Raw genomic sequence first — 17,646 nt, 5'->3', positions numbered from 1 at the left:
CCCCCCGCGCCCGGGGCCGCCCCCCGCGGGAGGGAGGGAGGGAGGGAGGGAGGGAGGGAGGGAGGGAGATGTTTAAAACAAGAGTGACTATAGTTACTTGCCACCAACCCAACTGTTTGATCCCTGGAACTCAACACTGTGAAAGGAGATAAGCAACTTTGTGATTCGTCTTCTGACCTACACACATTCTATATATAAATAAGTAATTTTTTTTTCAAAGATCACATTATAACTGGGCATCATAGCCTTATTTGTAACCCTCAGGGGGCTCAACTGGTTCCAGGCCAGTCAGGACTATATAGTGAGAGTCTGTCTCAAATATTTAACAGTAGAATCGATGGATTAGGGGCTAAGAGCACGAGCTGTTCTTCCAGAGGACATGGGTTCAAGTTCCAGCACCCACACGACATCTCAAAAGGGTCTGACTCTAAATTCTAGGACATTTGATGACCTCTTCAGCTCCTCAAGAACCTGCATGTGAGACAGATAAGCTTATACAACTATGCAAACATTTAAAAAAAAAAAAAAGTTAAATAGTAAGAGAATAAAAATCACTTTCATACTTAATCTACTTCCTTCTCTGAATCAAATATAAAACTTGAATCCAACAGCTTGTTAAGCATGCATTATGTGTTGTATATTATGTCTCATGAACTTCATGTGAAACCTTTAGTCCTACCTTGCATAATAGGTCTTCCAATTGCAGGCGATGGAAATAAGCTGCAGTAAGAGCTGCACACAGGAAAGCTTGAGGAAGACTTCAGCAGGTTCCCAATATAGCTGAGCCGGGCCATATTCTATCAAAAACTCCATCATTTCCACAATCTGCTCATGAGTATATGAGCATGCCTATAAGAAGTATATATAATTATGATATATAATTGTATCATGTGCTACCTACTCAATGCCTGCCAAAAATTTTAATAATAGCTTTCAATTTCTACAATTCTTGAGCTAACGAGTCCTTATATAAAGCACTGCTACCCAATGCTTAATTCTTTATTTGTAACAGCACACATAATAAAAAAAAATTATGAGGTTAATTTGTGCATATTTATGAAGGTTAAGAGAAAGTAGCAAGCCGGGCAGTGGTGGCGCATGCCTTTAATCCCAACACTTGGGAGGCAGAGGCAGGCGGACTTCTGAGTTCGAGGCCAGCCTGGTCTACAGAGTGAGTTCCAGTTCCAGGACAGCCAGGACTACAGAGAAACCCTGTCTCAAAAAAGCCAAAAAAAAAAAAAAAAGAGAGAGAGAGAGAGAGAGAGAGAGAGAGAGAGAGAGAGAAAGTAGCAACACATAAACAGGTATCTCTTCAGCTTGTGATTCTGAAACATGCAGACACTAATCTTGATCCTAAACCTATACCTATCAAATAAACTGCACACTGACAGGGAGCTAGGGATATGGAAACATCCTTTCCAAAACCAATTCTGCACAATGCTTAGCACTTCTCACTCACACCTCAGTCTATCCTTCAGTTCTAGTGTGCTGCAGAAGGAATGACTCAAGTGGAAACAAATAAGGTTCCTGAAATTTATCTATTCCCTCCACTTTCAATTGTACTGCTCTCAACTGTACAGGGCAGGTAAAGATGTAAAGATGTATATAGATTCTACTGACATGATACTTGTCTCCATGTAATTTCAGACCTGTAACTCCTGCAAGTAATACTAACTTTGAAGAGTGCATGTGGAGTCAGGATATAAAGTTTTACAGCACTTAACAGGCACGGGTAAGGGCCTGGTTTTGTTATCTCTGCCCTCCCACACTTCTTTTCCGTGTGTGCACACATACACACACACACACACACACACACACACACACACACACACACACACATTAGCTGGGCATATAACACACGCCTTTAATACCAGCACTTGGGAGGCAAAAGCAGACAGTTCTCTAGGAGTTCCAGGCCAGCCTGATCTACATAATAAAGACCCTGTGCTATTCTTGGTTGTCAACTTGACTACCTCTGGAACAAACTAAAACCAAATCAGCTAGGCACACTTATGAGATTTTTTTTCTTTTTTAATTAAATCATTTGAAGTAGGAAGACCCATTTTTAATCTGGATCTTTTAGGATAACAAGATATACCATTAATCCAGATCTTTTGAAGTGATGAAATCCACATCTCATCTGGGCCACAACAGCTTCCTGGGACTCCTATCCTACATATCCTATAGCCTCCTCTAGCCTCCTGTCCTATATAAAGGACAGGGAAAAAGGAAGCTTTTGCTCTACCTGCTTGCTCCATTCCTTCACTGGCATTACCACCTACTTCTATCATATACTGAAGACCAGCTGAGGAATCCAGCCTCATGACTTGAACTACTACTGGAATCCTGGACCTTCTATTGGTAGACAACCATTGTTGAACTAACTGAATCACAGCCTATAAGCCATTCTAATAAACCCCCATAGGGAGCTGTGGTTGTGTATTTCACTCTATAAGTTCTATTCTTCTAGAGAACCCAGACCACAGATTTTGGTATCAGAAGTAGTTTTATAGCAGCAGAAGTATAAGATTGACTTTTTAAGTATTGGGAACAGGTTTTCTAATTTGTGAACATCTACAGTTATTGAAGCCCCACAAGTTACTAAACCATCTCCTGGAAGCTTGGAAAGTATTGAAAGACCATGATGTGACATATTTTACAAACAAGGAGGCAAAAGCATTTGATTATCCTGATTCACCAATTGTGAGAGGCAATAGACTTGGTGACTCTATATTAAACTTGAAACGAGCTGGTGGTGGTGCACACCTTTAAACTCAGCACTCTGGAAGCAGAGGAGGTGAGTCTTTTTAAGTTCCAAGGTTTAACTGGACCTCAAAGTAGCAGGGCCAGGTAGCAGTACCTAATTGCCAAAGGCAAGGTGATCACAGTTATTGTAATGGGCTGCATAGACAGAGTAAAGTCCATAATGGCCTGACCTGTAATGGACAGCCCAGGCAAAGTGATTTTTATGGGTGGCATGACTCATATAGACTTTTTGTACTGGCTAGTTAGTCATGGTGTTTCCAGGCGTGTAATAGGTAAGAAACCTACCACATGTTTGATCTATTCAAGTGGAAAAATTCTAAAACAAATGAGAGAAAAACTACATCAGATTGTGGCAAAAGAGAATCTCAGCCCATGAACCAATCTCCAGACTTAAGTCAGTAAGCAACATCCTTCCATGGCCTCTACATCAGCTGTACCTCCAGATTCCTGACTCCCTATGATAATGAACAGTCATATGGAAGCACAGGCCAAAAAAAAAAACCCTTTTCTATCAAGCTACTTTAGTCATGGTGTTTCATCACAGGAATGATGTCATCATACTCAAAAATAAAATTAAACAAATAAATTATTATCCTCTTACCTTGTATGGAGGCTGGGGGTGAACAAGAATACCACCCTCAGTCCTCTGAAGTGACTGCTTGACTTGTTCTAATTTAATGGCGAGGTGAGCCTCAAAATACTTGCGCAGAGCCATGCAGGTATGTTTTCCTGTTTGGCGACTAGCAAATATTTCATCATCACTCAAAAGTGCACCCTGGTCTTCCAAGTTTAAAATCTCCAAAGTACTGATCTATTAGTAAACAGGTGTAAGATTGCAAAGGAGGGGAAAGAACACACGGAAAAGTAAAGAGTCTGGTAAAGGTTTCTGTTCAACAGTACTGACAAATACCAAAGTATATCCATATGTAATGTGCTAACAGTAATACAAAACAACAAAACGACAGCTTCTAATTATACTAAGATATACAGAGAATCAGGCGTATTCTTGTAGTCCAGTACTTGAGAAGCTGAGGCAGGAAAGCACTAATTTCCAGGCCAATCTACACAGGAAACTCAAGGTAATTTGAGCTACTCTTAAAATTAAAAATGAAAGAGAATAGAAAGCTACAACAGACTAAAATTGTTGCCATTTGAAAAGATCAAAACTAACCAGGTACACTGTGTGGTAGCCCACAATTGGATTCCAGCTCCCAGCACTTGGGAAACAAGAGCAAGAAAAACTGACACAATTTCAAAAAAGTAAAAGAAAAATTAAGGTTATCACAACCCTCCTACAAAATTACTATGTCAAGGAGGGATGCCTACAATGGCATGGTAAATCCTCTACCACCAAAGACACAGGAAAGAGAACAGGGCTGAGTGTAGCTGTTCAGTGGTACAGTGAATGTGCAAGAGGCCCTGGGTTCAATCCTCAGCATCAAAAGATCAGAGGAAAGAAAGTAATAAAAACTCATAAAGGAGAAAAAAATTAATTTATATGAGAACTGCCCAAAAATGCCAATCAGAAATGTTCTCCCAGCTGGGTGCAGTGATCCCTGCATTGGGAACTGGAGGCATAGTTCAAAGTCATCTTTGGCTACACAGTTAAGACCAGATTGGGCTACGTGAGACCTATATTCAAAAAACCAAAAAGAAATTTCCGCCAGGCGGTGGTGGTGCATGCCTTTAATCCCAGCACTAGGGAGGCAGAGGCAGGTGGATTTCTGAGGTCGAGGCCAGCCTGGTCTACAGAGTGAGTTCCAGGACAGCCAGGGCTACACAGAGAAACCCTGTCTCGGAAAAAAAAGAAAAAAAAAATTTCCTTTCTTCTATGAGATGCCTTTCTGAATAACCTAAACAAATAGGACCCCACTGAAGAGCCAATGGAAGAACCTCACCAAGTTCACCAGACGACGAAGACCATCATAATGGTCAAAGAGCTCCAAAACAGCACGGAATGAGAAGCAAATTGAGAAAAACATAGTAGCATGGCAACATCCTGAAGCATGAGAACATTCCATTAACCATAGTGTATAGTTTACCACATCAGATAGAACATTGTGAGGATGCATGCAGACCTGAAAAAAAAAAAAAATTTTAACATTTGGGGCAAAGGTATCTTTGAAAAGGTATGAAAAAATGAAGAAATGTTTATAGACTATAGTGATCACTCTAAGTCAATTCTAGAAAATTTGTTCCAAACCTGTTCCAAAATGTTGTTCCAAACATGACCTACATTTAATTGAGTACAACTTTTACTTACTTAGAGCCAAAAAAAATACGTCATTTAATGCTTCTAAATAACTTGATATACTATCTATATATTAAATATTTACATACTGTATAAATTTATATACTGTTAGTATTTATATACTAAGTACTAAATCTTGCTTAACAATTATAAAGAGGCTCATAGAAGTTAAAGACTTCTTTTTTTCCTTTGAGATACAGTCTCACTTGGTGGCCCTAGCCAACCTGGAACTCACTATGCAGACCAGGCTGGTCTCAAACTCACAGAGATCCACCTGCTTCTGCCTCCCAAGTACAAGGATTGAAGGACTAAGTCACCATACCCAGCAAGGACATTCTTAACAATGGCTGAGCTGTTAGACTTTAATCCCAGTACTCAGAAAATAGAAGCATGTGGATCTCTGAATTCGAAGGAAACCTAGTCTATATATAAGGCAATTTCCAGGACAGCCAGGATTACAGAGAAGCTGAGAAGGGAATCGGGTATGTGCCTAAGACTAGTACTGACACTAAGTCTACAAGTGTGGTGTCTGCTGCTCCACCGACTCATACATGTCCATGCTTCCTGTTAAACAATCAGTTGTAAAACATTTCCTAGGTCTGTTTGGTAAATTTTTTCCTACATTTTAGCCATAATTAACTTTGTGCATATAAATAGTTTACTATTCACAAAAAGTAAAATTTTAACTATATTTATCTTAAGAAATGAACAAAGACAACAAGACAACCATCAACTTAACTTAAAAAGTAATATACTAGGGCTGGAGAGATGGCTCAGCAGTTAAGAGCACTAACTGCTCTTCCAGAGGTCCTGAGTTCAATTCCCAGCAACCACATGGTGGCTCACAGCCATCTGTAGTGGGATCTGATGCCCTCTCCTGGTGTGTCTGAAGACAGCTGTACTCATATACATAATCTACACTGTACTCATATACATAAATCTTTTTTTTTTTGTATTTGTATCTTTTTTTAGTAAGTAAATCTAAAAAAGGTAATATACTAAGCCAGCAAGGATTAAAGGTGTATACCACCATGCCCAGCACAGAGATTCTTAAAAGTAGCTGAGCTGCTGGGTACTGGTGGCACAGGCCTTTAATCCTAGCACTTCAGAGGCAGAGGCAGGAGAATCTCTGAATTGAGGACAGACTCTCAGGCCTCACAGTGAGTCAGGCCAGCCAGGGTTACACACACACACACACACACACACACACACACACACACACACACGACACACGACACACGACACACACATACAAAGTCATATATTGTACAAAATGTGATACAGAGATGACAAGCCCTCTTTAAGAGAGACCCAGAGGAACCATTGCTTTTCAAATGTACAACTCACTCACTTCTTAAAAAGATGATCATGAATATGGCAAACTAAATGAAAAAAACGAAAGACTCAAACTAAGAATGAGAACATGTAGTTTATGATCCATCGCAAATTAGTTAACACATATAAAACATCATCTGTTTTTACAATTAATTGACTTTAAAATATAATACAGCTCTACTGAGAGTGCCTGGCTACTAATTGTAATGCCACAAAAATCACAGAAAGCAAATAAAGCTACAAGAACATCTGTCCTGCAGTTTCTCAGTAGAGTCAGAAATTTTTCTAAATAATTATACATTTTAGAATGCTTTATGAAGACTACACATTCACATGGCTTTCTTAAGAATTTCATCTTTTCAACTATTCATCTTATCCAAACATTGTTCTGTTAAAGAGATGGTCCTCCATCAAATCCCAACCTCTTCACCTGAATGGACTAGACTTACCCTTTCCATAGCATCCTGGTTGTAGGACAGGTAATACAAGCACATGGACACACCAGTTGCAGCCATAGAAGGACGAGGAATTTCCAGTAGTTTCTGTACTCCACCATGTGCAACAAATTCTGTGGCAAATTTGTTATGGAGCAGGAGAGATGCTAGGTGCTAAACAATACGGACACATGTTACAGTGGAATAATCAAAAAACATCACAAATTTCTTAATATAATATTAAGCTGCTATAAAGAGTCATGTGAGTAGATAACCAACATCTCACAAAAGAAAAGCTAGAGTGAAGAAGGAAAAATAAATAGGAAAAAGGAATGGAAGTAAAAAAAAAAAGAAAGGTTTAAAATTCTACATCCCTCTTTCCTTCCTAACACAAAAAGTATTCATCTTTCAAAGACCTATCGGGGTAGGGAGGAAGGACAGGAATAGAACCCAGGGCCTTGCTAAACATGACCTGTACCAACAAGCTACACCCTCAGCAAACCAAAGGTTTTTATGCAGGTTGAAAACAAGAAATGGGGCCACCTGCAGTATTTTTGTTACTGCCCACCATTGTATGGTATGCAGTAAAACAATAAACCTAGTTTGGGTTTTTTGTTTTGTTTCTACTCCTTCTTTTGAAGATGTGAGGAGATGAAAAGCCCCACCTATATATTCCTGCTATCATGGAGATACCTATTGCCATGTCTTGCCTTGCCTTCCCTATGTGACAGACTATATTTTATCCCTTCAAACTGTAAGCAAAATAAACTCTTCTGTTGTAGATTTGGTCTAATGCTTGAATTATGTTAATTGGGGGTCTCAAAATTGCACAAGAATCCGCATGTAAGACTCTGAGGGTCCCTGCCCCCAGTTGGTAAATAAAGTTGCTGGTGGCCAATGGCTGAGCAGGGAGACAGAGGCGGGACTTTAGGATTTGTGGGCAAGGGGACCAAGAGAGGAAGGAGAAGTTAGAACTGCTGTGCTGGGAAAGCAGAGGAAGCCTGAAAAAGTGCAGGACAGAGAGATAGCCAACATGTAAGAGTCAGGGATCATGGCCCAGGAGGGCTACAAGCCTGGGTCTGGGGAGGTCAGGATAGAATACAGGTTTTACTAAGTAATAACTCCGAAATATAGGAAGGAAGCATGCTACCCGGAGGTTTGGAGTGGCCCAGCCATTGAGCTGCTTAAGGTTGCGTGTGTGTGTGTGTGTGTGTGTGTGTGTGTGTGTGTGTCTTTCTTTTGGGAACCCAGAACACTGGGGCGGGCAGCGAGGAACACTCACTGCCACTGCTGCCAGGTTGATGTGAACAGCATTAGTCGTCTACTGCTACATCTTCTGTTTAAAAAACAAAAGGCAAACAAACAAAAGTAAACTACATATAGCAGTGCTGGCCTAATCTCACCAATTTAGTAGGCTAAGACAGGAGAGCTACACTTCATGGCCAGCCTAGGGACTTAATGTGACCCTGTCTCAAAAATGAAAAAAGTTAAAAGCGCTGAAGGACGAAGGTTCCCAGTAGCGTACGTGCACAGCATTCTCAAGGCCTAGGTTAATTCCTAGTACCCCAGACACAGGGTGATAATAATGGCTCTAAGCAATGGCACAATTTTACAATCATTTTATTAGTATATGACTTTTGTTAACCATCCCAATTTAATTTTTAATATATAATCAGCAGTGTTCTAATCCAAGTTCAGTCACTGACTTAATGAAGTCCAAAATGTTTTCTTTTCTATTTATTTTTAATATAACCCCAAACGATTTACAAAAACAAAAAAACAAAACAAAACAAAAAAAACAACTTTTTGTAACAAGGTTTCATTACGTGTCCCAAGCTGGCCTCTACCTCCCAGATGCTGGAATTAGACTCCCAAAGAACCACCTCAACAATGTATCAAAAGTCGTAGGATTATGATAGAATGCATTTCAAAATATTAAACTTCAAATTTTTAGATATTTCATTATATTTACTTATCACGTGAGTGACTGTGGTGTTGTGTGTGGAGGTCAGAGAACAAACTGCAGGAATTGGTTCTCTCCTTCCACCATGTGGTTCCCAGAGATCAAATGCAAGTCATAAGGCTTGGCAACATGTGCCTATACTGTTCTTGAACCCACTGCCCCTGTCTCCCCAAAGCTAAGATAGTAAAAATAAACCACCACACCCAGTTAATGTTTTTTTTTGTTGTTGTTTTGTTTTTGTTTTTTGTTTGTTTGTTTTTCGAGACAGGGTTTTTCTGTTTAGTCCTGACTGTCCTGGAACTCACTCGGTAGACCAGGCTGGCCTCGAACTCAGAAATCCGCCTGCCTCTGACTCCCAAGTGCTGGGAATAAAGGCGTGCGCCACCATCGCCTGGCCCAGTTAAGTTTTTAACTTTTAAGTTTTATTTCCTGCTCAATTCCCACAGCCTCTGAGAGTGGAATGACCTGTGCAATTTTAAGGACACAGTGTATAACAAAGTGTGAGGATTCTTCCTATTTCTGAACACAGGGCCTCAGGAGAACTAGAGCTCCCCCTCCTGTTTCCAGAAGAAACAATTACAGATTAGCAATTACAGACTTGAAGAGTTAAGGTCAATGGCACCATTAACAGGTATATATCCTCCTCAGAAGTTCTGGTCATGAAACTCAAATCCTTTCCTTATCCTTTTTCTGTCACACATGCCTCTACCATTCTTCCACCCAATTCCACCTCAAGAAGCACCTAAACAAGGTATCTGTTTGCAGTAACTTAGGCCACATAGTTTTCTCATGTCACTACCATATAATCATGACAATCACCATCACAATAGGTATAGAAACAGAGTAAGCAGGCTTAACATTTATTAAGAAACCTAAATTTAGGGCTGGAGAGATATCTCAGAGGTTAAGAGCACTGGCTGGTCTTCCAAAGGTCCTGAGTTCAATTCCCAGCAACCACATTGTGGCTCGTAAGCACCTATAATGAGATCTGGTGTCCTCTTCTGGCCTGCAGGCATACATGAAGGCAAACCACTGAACACATAATAAATTAATAAATAAATCTATTTTTTAAAAAAACTAATTTCATTTGGGACCTCACCACCTACAAACCCACTTCACCCCACCCTGTGGGTAGATCCTGTTTCCTTTCTTTGTCCTGTAACTTGCTATTAAACCATGCTGACCTTAAACTCAAGAGATTTGCCTGCTTCTTCTGCCTTCTGAATACTAATAGTATGGACTAGGATACCCAGTCTCAATTTTCTTTTAACCCATTTTGTTCCTATTAGACTCAATACCTGTTTGTTCTCTTACAGAATTTTCATCTTCCTTTTGAACAAAGGGTTATAATCCCAGAGACACACACACAGAATAGATATATAAATCCATCCATCTGCCGGGCGGTGGTGGCACACGCCTTTAATCCCAGCACTTGGGAGGCAGAGGCAGGCAGATTTCCGAGTTCGAGAGTTCGAGGCTAGCCTGGTCTACAGAGTGAGTTCCAGGACAGCCAGGGCTACACAGAGAAACCCTGTCTCGAAAAAACAAACCAAAATAAATAAATAAATAAATCCATCCATCCATCCATCGATCTTTCTCCCCGAGACAGGATTTCTATGTAGCCCTTGCTATCCTTCATCTGTAGACCAAGCTGGCCTTGTACTCAAGAGATCCGCCTGCCTTTGCCTCCCGAGTGCTGGGACCATGTGTGCATGCATATATATATATATACATATATATATATATATATATATATATATATATATACACACCACATGCATATATATATGAATGACTATATCCAATATAATTCCAAAGAGATAAAGTAAACATCAAAAGCCATTCTATAAATGTATCTTGTTCAAAATCAATGTTGTAAATGAATGTAGTATTTTTGCACCACCAGACACAGCTCTGACCTTCAGTGCCATTACACTGTTAATGGTATAGCTACTGAGTGCAAACAGGCTGACAGAAACAGACACATAGACAACACATATACACCATCCCACATTCTACTCAAATTCTGTTTGATCTCATTCAAATCTTAAAATGTCTAGGGACTGAATGAAACACTGTTTGCTACAGCAGACACTGGTGACATGTGGGTTCACTTAAAATTAACTAAAGTTGAAAATTTAAAGCCAGGCATGTACTAGCTCACACATGTAATTCTAATATCAAAGAGGGTGAGGTATGAGGCCAACCTGATCTAAACATGCATTCTATGCTTATGCTAACTGTGCCACGGACGGAGACCATGTCTCAAAAATAAATAAATGAAACTAGTTCTTCAGAAACATTATACTTTCAAGTGCTGGAAAAATCACAGAGAGCTGACTAACTATACTAACTATATAACTACTATACTAACCGCATTGAACATGAGTTTCATAAACATCAGTACTAATAAAATACTCAGTGACCTACTATTTTGAAAACTTTACCTTGAGTGCCTCAAAAGTAAGCAGGACGTCATTAGTCTGTTTCAGATCAATATAAAACATCATCAATTCTCGTGATCCAAGTTGCATGAATATGGGAAGTAACTGAAATGAGGACCAAAAAAAGTCTTAATTTTTGGCTTTTTCACATTCTCTGTACTTTATGAAAGAAGAATGTCAAAAGAAATTAAACATCCCCTTAAAAATATGTTTCTATGTTCACATATCAGGTTTGTATGAATTCACTTTGATCAAACAACCCTCAATCAGGAATGACCTGCCTAAGAAACACCTTATTAATTTGAGATGAAGACCTTTCTGGAGTAGAGTTAGGACTGTGTCTGCTGAGTAAGGTACAGTCATAAAATGCCCTAGAGGTAAGTTTAATAGTCTCAAAATGTCAATCCCAATAACTTACCTCCTGATACTCTCCTAGAGGGGTCAAATACTGAAGAATAAGTCTCTGCTCAATAGCAGGAGTCATAGGATAGAGAGTGTAATTGGTGCCGATCACCCAGGGGGACATTTCTGACCAGCTGCTATTAGACAGCTCAACAAACACACGATCTGGGTCAGAAGATGAGAAGCCCAACTTCTGCTTGGCCTTTCTAAAGTTCTCTCTGTCACCATGCTTTGCTGACTTGTTTTTCTTTAATCCTCCTTCTTCAGGTTTAGTTGCTGAGTTCACTCTACTACTGGTCTTGTGACCTGAATCAAGACGAAAGGAGATCTCCATATCTCTAGAAGCTTCTTGCTCTCCATCCAAGACATCTACTGTCATGTCGCCATAGTCCATATCCACAGCTTCCTCATCCAGAGGCAAAAGGGGTTCCGAAGAAAGCTTCCGTGGACTAGGACGCTTACTGTCCTGCCGCAAAGCCACTTCTTGAAGCTGGAGCTCCCTCAGTCTTCTAAGCACTATTGCCACCTAGCAACAATTATTTGAGACAAAGTATTTATTCTAAATCTTAGTTTACATGATTCTTACTAAGTAAGTTTTCTTGTTTGTTTTATGAGGTAGAATCTTACTCCTGCCTTTGCCTCTCAAATGCTAAGATTTGTAGGCACATGCCACCACAAACAGCCTATTATACATTACTTTCTATGAAAGAAAACTCAATACTCATGCAGTTAGCTCAATACCTGGAAATAGTAAAGATTTGATAAATACAATGATTTCTTTCTTTTTTTTTTTTGGTTTTTCAAGACAGGGTTTCTCTGTGTAGCCCTGGCTGTCCTGGAACTGGAACTCACTCTGTAGACCAGGCTGGCCTCAAACTCAGAAATCTGCCTGCCTCTGCCTCCCAAGTGCTGGGATTAAAGGTGTGTGCCACCACTGCCCCGCTGAGTTGATTCTTATAATTTGATGAAATAAGCTATAGCTAAAATCAAGTTTAAAATACATGTATATTTTTTCCCCAGAAAACCCAAAACAGAAGGTTTGCACATAAAATACACCATTTACAACTCGTCTGTTTTGGGCCAAGAAAGGCTGTAGTATCTATTATCTATCTATCACATCTAGAAAGGAAGGAGCTAGATATATTTACGCTTTTTTTTTTTTTTTAAATTGCCTTTGAAAATCAAAACTGAGCCGGGCAGTGGTGGCGCACACCTTTAATCCCAGCACTTGAGAGGCAGAGGCAGGCGGATTATTGAGTTCGAGGCCAGCCTGGTCTACAGAGTGAGTTCCAGGACAGCCAGGACTATACAGAGAAACCCTGTCTCGAAAAACCAAAAAAAAAAAAAAAAGAAAAGAAAAAACTGAAGACTTCAAAAACTTACCAAATATGCATTGTATGTCACTAACAACTACATAATCTAATTTACAGGTTTTACTTTTTAAATCTTTTAAGTACCTATGTTTGGGGCCAAAACTAAAAAGTGGTACTCTGTTTACATGAGTGCAGTGATGTACGCCTGCAACTTCAACACTTGGGAAACTGAAGCAGGACTGCTGCAGTCTGAAGCCAGCCTAGGCTACATAGTGAGTTCGAGGTCAACAGTGGCTACCCAGAAAGAAAATGTCTTTAAAAATTTTTTTTCTACAAACAAACAAATGGAATAGCAAAGTAATAGAGTGATACAACAATTCTACATTATAAAGAAGGGGTTTGAAGCCCGGCAGTGGTAGATGCCTTTTAATACCAGCACTCAAGAGGCAGAGGCAGGTGGATCTCTGAATTCAAGGACAGCCTGGTCTACAAAGCAAATTCCAAGATAGCCTAGACTACACAGATACACAGAGAGACCCTGTCTCAAATAAACACAAGGGATTTGTATCTAGAATTCAACCTGAATTGCCTTTCTTTTAAAACTTATAGTAGTAGCTAAACGGAAGGCAATTTTAGTGAGTAAACTAATAATGAGTCTAACAAAATAATAATCCATTATAGTTAAGGGGTTAATATTTCATTAATAATAACGAAATAATAAAGTTAACAATCCAATCAAAAGCAGTACAAATCTGACTACTAACTAAGTCTTTCAACTTTGCTACATGTTTAAAAATCTTCAAAACACAAAGGTAAAGGGAACATATGAGAAATGAATAAAGGACAAAAACAATGGTTTGTATGTCATAATCCTCGACAAGATTTTTTTTAATTTAAATGTAAAAAAAAAGTAAAATCAAAACTCTTTACTATGGATAGAAATCTTTAAGTGCTGATATAATGATGCTCTAGTACAGGTTGCATATGATATACCTATTCTGATTCAGACAACAAGTTTGCAACAATTCATTCTAAGAAGGTCCTTACCAACTGTGAATTTTCATCTCTGTAGTTGGCAGCAATATCTTGATTTTCCATAGCACCTCCCAACAGTCCAGTAGAATATGTCCTAAGTGGCTGATCAGCCTCTCGGGCCCATTTGAAAAGATTTTCAACAATTCCTTCCTACAGTAAAGGACAAGAAACAACACAATTCAGAAAGGGCCTATTTTCATTATTAAAATTATAAGCCAAGGTTTCTATCTCATGACAAAAAAAAAAAAGTTAATGGCTATTTCACTGGTGGGCTAGAGATGATTCAGGCATTAAGGAGCTTGTTGCAGACTGGTAGTGATAGCATGAGCTTTTAATCTCAACACCTGGGAGGTAGAGACAGGCAAATCTTTAAATTCAAGGCCAGCCTGGTCTCCAGAGGAAATTCTAGGACAGCCAGGGCTACAGAGAGAAATACTGTCTCCAAATAAACAAACAAACAAAATCAACAACAAAAACAAACAATGAAAACTATTACTTAACCCATATAGCAAGTAGTTATCCAAATAATATATTTTTGTTGCTGATTTGCTTTTGTTTGTAGGGAGAACAACTTGTGTATTGTATGGATGCATCACCTGTCAATTAAAAAGCCTATGGCTGCCGGGCAGTGGTGGCGCACGCCTTTAACCCCAGCACTTGGGAGGCAGGGGCAGGTGGACTTCTGAGTTCGAGGCCAACCTGGTCTACAGAATGAGTTCCAGGACAGCCAGAACTACACAGAGAAACCCTGTCTCGAAAAACAAACAAACAAAAAAAGCCTATGGCCTATGGCTTAGGCAGGAAATAGAAGGTTGGACATCTGGGAGAAAGAATTCTAGGATAGAGCCAGGTAGAAGATTCACCTGGAAAATGTGACAAGATAGACACATGGTACCTGAGCACAGGTAACCAGACACATGGCAAAATGTAGACTGGAATAAATGGGATATTTTAAGTTATATCTGTCAGAGAAGAGCCTAGCTATATGGCCAAGGTACCTGTAAATGTATTTTGAGTCTGAGTCTCATTTCTGAGAGCATGGAGCTGGGAGGAAGGACCAGGGCCTAACTTGAACAGTTGTTTTAGAAGAGAGGATCTTATGTAGACCAAGGTGGCCTTGAACTCCAACTTAGGAAAGAATGGCCCTGAACTCCCACTCCAAATACAGATTGCAGTTGTATACCATTGCTTCAATACTGCTTTTTGCATTTTTCTTTTGCCCATCTATAGCATACCCTGCTAAAAGGTTAACACCTACTGTAGTAAAAAACACAAATATAACAATTCAATCCACTCAATTTAAACAATGACAAGGCAGTGGTGGCACACCTTTAACCCCAGCACTTGGGAGGCAGAGGCAGGCAGATTTCTGAGTTCGAGGCCAGCCTGGTCTACAGAGTGAGTTCCAGGACAGCCAGAGCTACACAGAGAAACCCTGTCTCGAAAAACAAAAAAAAACCAAAAACTAAACAATGACTTTTCTTCTACCAAGTACCTTTTCTTGAAAGACAACTGCAGTTTCTAGACCTGGCATGATGTCCAGTAGCAGTCTGCAAGCTGCAGTATTTAAAGGGGGCTCTCTACTTGTCATCACATATGCATTCACCAGCTGTAAAGAAAAAGGAGGAAAAGAAAATAAAGGAAAGGGGATGAGAATAAAAGAAAGGTGGACTGACATGATCTACCTTATATTTTATATATATATGAGACAGAGAAATGTTAACATGGATCCCATCAATTTGTAAAATCAATGTGTTAATAATTACAAGTTTTAAGAAAGGACTAAAGAAGTACTACTTATCTGAAATTCAATTCCATCAAATTAAAGAAGTTTAATAAATTCTTAACATAGTCCCATGGCTTTTCTGGAGGTAGGGAGGGGATGAAACAGGGTCTTATGTAGCTCAGTCTGACCTCAAAACTACATCTTTCCCCTTCTTTAGCCAAGTCCTAAAATTGTTTCCAGACATAAGCCATCACAATGGCTTCCATCACTTTCCACCTCCAACTACTAATAGCCACAATCTCTTGAGCTAGTCATTTTGAAGAACTGAAATATATACATAACATGTATATACACACATACACTCATTTACTCTTCACAATAGAAAGTACCTTTCTATCCACTCAGATATCAGAGCACACAACGTTAGTGCAGTCATATACAATGTATGTCAATCTTCCTTTTCCATTCAAGAATCTAAAAGGACATTACATTCCCAATCAACACAGCCCTGAAAAGTGAGTGTGGACACTGTAAAGCCAATGCTTCACACTAAACACGATACATACCAAATGGAATAATTTTATCACAACCAGAACTTTGCTAAGAAAGAAGCTCACTTACTCATTTAGTCAATAACCAAATTAAAAAAAAAAAAAAAAACTACTCCCTCTACGCTCAACATTAACAAAGTTCTACATGACAAAAAAACTATTAAATAAATAAGTGTGTAAAAAATCTTCTTACAAAAATTTCTGGAAGAAAAGAAAAAGCAAACCTACTGCATTCATGAAATCATCATTCTTGAAGAGTATTCTCAGCAAATGGCCCAGCATACACTCTGGATCAGCTCGACCTATCAAAATAATAGGTAGACACAAAAGAATAGGTAAGCCAACCCCATCAAACAAATTAGACCTATGAAATACCATCTGCATTCTGTGTAACTACGACTAATTAACTCTCAGCAAAAATAAACAGAAACAAAGATAAGATTCTTGTGAGGAAATTTAGTTAAGAAACATTTTGTTTTAGAAATGGTGGCACACACCTTCAGTCCCAACATTTGGGAGGCAGAGACAGGCAGATCTCTATGACTATGAGGTCAGTCTAGTTTACACAGCCAGTTCAAAGTCATCTAGAACTATATAATGGGACCCTGCCTCAAAAGAAGAAAAAGAAGCAATGACAACATTTTTCTTCTGGTTTTTCGAGGCACGGTTTCTCTGTGTGGCCCTGGCTATGCATCACCACTATCCAGCAATTCTTTAAAAAGACTCACTCTGGGGACTGAGTAGGTAGATTAGGCATTAAAGTGTTTCCCATGCAAACATGACTGCTGGGACCCTGACAGTCAGGTACCCATGGAAGGCAGCAATGGGGCCAAAAGTTTATGACTTTTGGCGATTTGACTCTCTCTAGCTATTCAGGGCCAAAAGCTGATGGCTTCTGACAATTAACGCCTGCTGATAGCAGCAGGGGAAAAGAAACTTAGCTGTTGGGCTGGTGAGATGGCTCAGTGGTTAAGAGCACTGACTGCTCTTCCAGAGGTCATGAGTTCAAATCCCAGCAACCACATGGTGGCTCACAACCATCTGTAATGATATCTGATGCCCTCTTGTGGGGTGTCTGAAGACAGCTACAGTGTACTTACATATAATAAATAAATAAAAAAATTTTTAAAAAAAAAAAAAAAAGAAAGAAACTTAGCTGTTTGGGTTCTTTTCTCGAACTCAGGAACCCCTACCTGGCCAGGCAAGAGGTTCAGAGTCTATTAACTTTTTGTGAGTCAGAGAGAAGAGGAAAAGAAGAAGAAAGAATACACATATAGATACATGTATACTGGATGAAGCAGAAAAAAGAGTTCCACTTTATTATTGTTCTTAGTTTTTATTCCTTCTCAGGAATTGATCACATATTTCCTTAAGCATTTTTCCATTCTATAATTTTTTTTTTTCTGAGACAGGGTTTCTCTGTATA

General features: G+C 39.3%; 1 protein-coding gene across 3 annotated transcripts in view; it reads right to left on the bottom strand.

Annotated features, from left to right (window-relative positions):
- The window catches only part of Dcaf1 (DDB1 and CUL4 associated factor 1), a 62,130-nt gene that overhangs the window by 31,247 nt on the left and 13,237 nt on the right, over nt 1-17,646 (bottom strand). For all 3 annotated transcript variants that reach the window (XM_028756847.1, XM_028756849.1, XM_028756848.1), the window contains exons 4-12: nt 16,449-16,522; nt 15,439-15,552; nt 13,956-14,093; nt 11,612-12,121; nt 11,197-11,298; nt 6,802-6,960; nt 4,665-4,844; nt 3,368-3,577; nt 680-849 (exon numbers count right to left, since the gene is read on the bottom strand). In XM_028756847.1, the coding sequence (XP_028612680.1) occupies nt 680-849; nt 3,368-3,577; nt 4,665-4,844; nt 6,802-6,960; nt 11,197-11,298; nt 11,612-12,121; nt 13,956-14,093; nt 15,439-15,552; nt 16,449-16,522 (1,657 nt within the window). The remainder of the gene's footprint in view (nt 1-679; nt 850-3,367; nt 3,578-4,664; nt 4,845-6,801; nt 6,961-11,196; nt 11,299-11,611; nt 12,122-13,955; nt 14,094-15,438; nt 15,553-16,448; nt 16,523-17,646) is intronic.

Source organism: Grammomys surdaster, unplaced genomic scaffold (genome assembly GCF_004785775.1).
Source record: "Grammomys surdaster isolate TR1022 unplaced genomic scaffold, NIH_TR_1.0 126131, whole genome shotgun sequence".
Taxonomy (NCBI): Eukaryota; Metazoa; Chordata; class Mammalia; order Rodentia; family Muridae; genus Grammomys; species Grammomys surdaster.
This window is presented reverse-complemented; position numbering and strand designations above follow the sequence as displayed.